Raw genomic sequence first — 2,667 nt, forward strand, 5'->3', positions numbered from 1 at the left:
GGGAAAGGTAGGGGGCCCAGACTCAATCTTCTGCATATGGCTAGCCAGTTATCCCAGAATCATTTATTGAATAGGGAGTCCTTCCCCCATTGCTCATTTTTGTTGACTTTGTTGATGATGAGGTGGTCATAGGTGTGTGACTTTATTTCTGTGTTCTCTAACCTGTTCCATTGGTCTGTGTGTCTGTTTTTGTAACACTACTATGCTATTTTGGTTACTGTAGCCTAGTAGTATAGTTTGAAGTTGCATATATGCATGTCTAATCCCCTCTTCCACAATGCCAGAACTAGATTTTCTGATTAACTCTGAAATGTTCTTGGCGGAGAGGAGGAGTTCATTCAGATGGTGTGGGGGGATCTTATAATTTCATATTTGGTTTACATTTGCCAAGTTTTTCACCAAAACTAAAAGTTGCTAAGAGTTAGCATTGTTCCATGTAATTGAGACTACTTAAGAAACAGTTTTACATCCAAGGTATTTTGGCAAAAGATAATGTGGCAAATTTGGTGGGGGCAGGTTTGTTTAGAGTGTTACAGGATTGTTTTAAGCCAAAGGTTTGAGCAAGTTGTGCGAGGTTTGTAAAACATTTAATATTGTAAAAGAAATTCTGTGTGTGTGCATATTGGCTAATGTTAAAGTATTCAGATTTTTCATAAATTGAACATTAAAATAAAAGTACAGCATGGTTTTCTTGGAGCGTTGATCTGCTCTTTAACAGAAAATTGTAAAGAGTTATAGGAAAGTTTAATGAGACTCTTACCTCATGGTCAAACATTAAAATTGGGTAGATTTGTCTGTAAAGCTATATTGAGGATTGAGTTTGACATTAATAGTACCCTGACACAAAGGTGAAATTTGGCTCTCTCTCTAGAACAAGATTTTCATGTGATATTAAGTAATGAGGAAAAGTTTCTGTTTGCCTTTTGAATAAGCTATAAGAAAAATAAGGAAAAGAAAAGAAACAGATTGTTTAGAAAGCTAAGTTTTCCCTCTATTAATGAGTATAGGTTTTTGCCTTTAAAACGTTTTGAGTTATCATTTTGGCTAAATGGATGACTTATGGTAACCTAGAATTCTATTTTATAATATAAAATGATTTAAACCTTTGATATTTGACAGACTTTCCGTAATCATATTATAAATTGTCTCTTTTTCTTACCTGATTCAACTTTTAGATATTAGTTCTCCTAAAGTCCAAAAATGGCATATTTAATTTATATAATATATAAATCATAGAGGAAGCATTGTCAAATATGAAATGGTGTTAGAATTTTTGTGCTATATTTGTAAAAATGTTATTACTGTATATTCCAAAGTTATGGGAAACTTAATGTAATAATTCTTAGTGTGCATTGTACATAATTATAATTGTTCTGTAAAATTCTTGTATGTAACAGAAGTAATAAAAATTTCTATTTAATTTTGGCTTATTAATAGTGGCTATCCTAAAACTTTTTGCTGTCTGCAATTGTTGTGACTTAGTAATCATGCTTTTAGGTGACTCCTAACTCTCCCCATGGAACTTTGGCTGCCAGAGATTTTAGGGAACAAAAGGGACATTGGAGTGGCTGGCTGCACTCCTGGTTGTGCGCAGTGGTCTAGTTGTGGGGGCTGGGGTTGTTTTCATGTTGCAGGAGGTTCTTGGATCTTCTGGCAGGAATCTTGGAATGCGGCTTGGACTCCAGCACAGGCCCTCTGGTTCTCTTAGGCGAGCACTGATTTTCCTTATCTTCCATGGGTGGTCCACGGTGACCCTCACCAGCACTCCTGGACATGCTCTTCAGGCTTGCAATCACCCCAGACGGCCTCTGAGACTCCCTCTCATCTTCATTTGCTCTTTTGGGTTATCATTTCCATTTCAAAAACCCGGTACCAGATTGGCCTTGTTTTTGTCGTGGTTCCTGCCATTCCCAAAAAAGTTGTGCTGAGAAGCACGAGCGTCTGGGAGGCCCAGGATAAAGGGAGGCAGTGAGCTCAAGGGCCCGGCTGTCTGTCAGCGACACCCGCCTAAGGGGTATCAGGGATGATTCCCTCACCCAGAGACCCCTCATGAACTCAGCAGACTGCATCCCCATCCCCATGGGACCCACTTCCTGCACACAGCCTCTTTCGGCAATGGATTCCGAATAGCGGTTTCCAGCGCCCACCTCACATTCTTGAAACTCCTCTCCCTTTAGCAGGACCCGGCCACGGAGATGGCCGGAGGAGGCCCTATGGTCAAGACTTTTAGGGTCCCGCAGTGGTTGTCGCAGGCAGCCGTTCCCCCGAGAGCAGGCTGGCTCGGCCTGTCCCATGTTCCGCTGCTGAGGCTGACGGCCCTGACAGCTCAGCTCCCGAGGCGGCCTCGCGAACGCGCATGCGCCAGTCTCCGGGCCCCACGTGCGTGTGCTGAGGGAAGGCTCCTGTCACAGTGGCTGCCGCTGCTGCCTGGCGACAAGTATCCGTGGCTTGGCAGAGGAGACGTTTGTGCACGTGCGTCCGCGTTGGACTCTCGCCTGTCTTCATTGAACGATCCACATGATAGTCCCACAATCCTAGCAGATGGCAGTGGAGAGTCAGCCTGAAGAAATCTCAAGTGGAGGCCGGGTGCGGTGGCTCAAGCCTGTAATCCCAGCACTTTGGGAGGCCGAGGCGGGCGGATCATGAGGTCAGGAGATCAAGACCATC

At 43.3% G+C, this 2,667-nt stretch overlaps 1 protein-coding gene across 1 annotated transcript in view; it reads right to left on the reverse strand.

Annotated features, from left to right (window-relative positions):
- Positions 1 to 2,226: 2,226 nt before the first annotated feature.
- Positions 2,227 to 2,667, reverse strand: part of LOC105500632 (zinc finger protein 138-like) — a 27,615-nt gene continuing 27,174 nt past the window's right edge. The window contains exon 6 of the mRNA XM_011926216.1: positions 2,227 to 2,534. Coding sequence (XP_011781606.1) covers positions 2,227 to 2,534 — 308 coding nt within the window. The remainder of the gene's footprint in view (positions 2,535 to 2,667) is intronic.

Source organism: Colobus angolensis, unplaced genomic scaffold, assembly GCF_000951035.1.
Source record: "Colobus angolensis palliatus isolate OR3802 unplaced genomic scaffold, Cang.pa_1.0 Scaffold674, whole genome shotgun sequence".
Classification (NCBI taxonomy): domain Eukaryota; kingdom Metazoa; phylum Chordata; class Mammalia; order Primates; family Cercopithecidae; genus Colobus; species Colobus angolensis.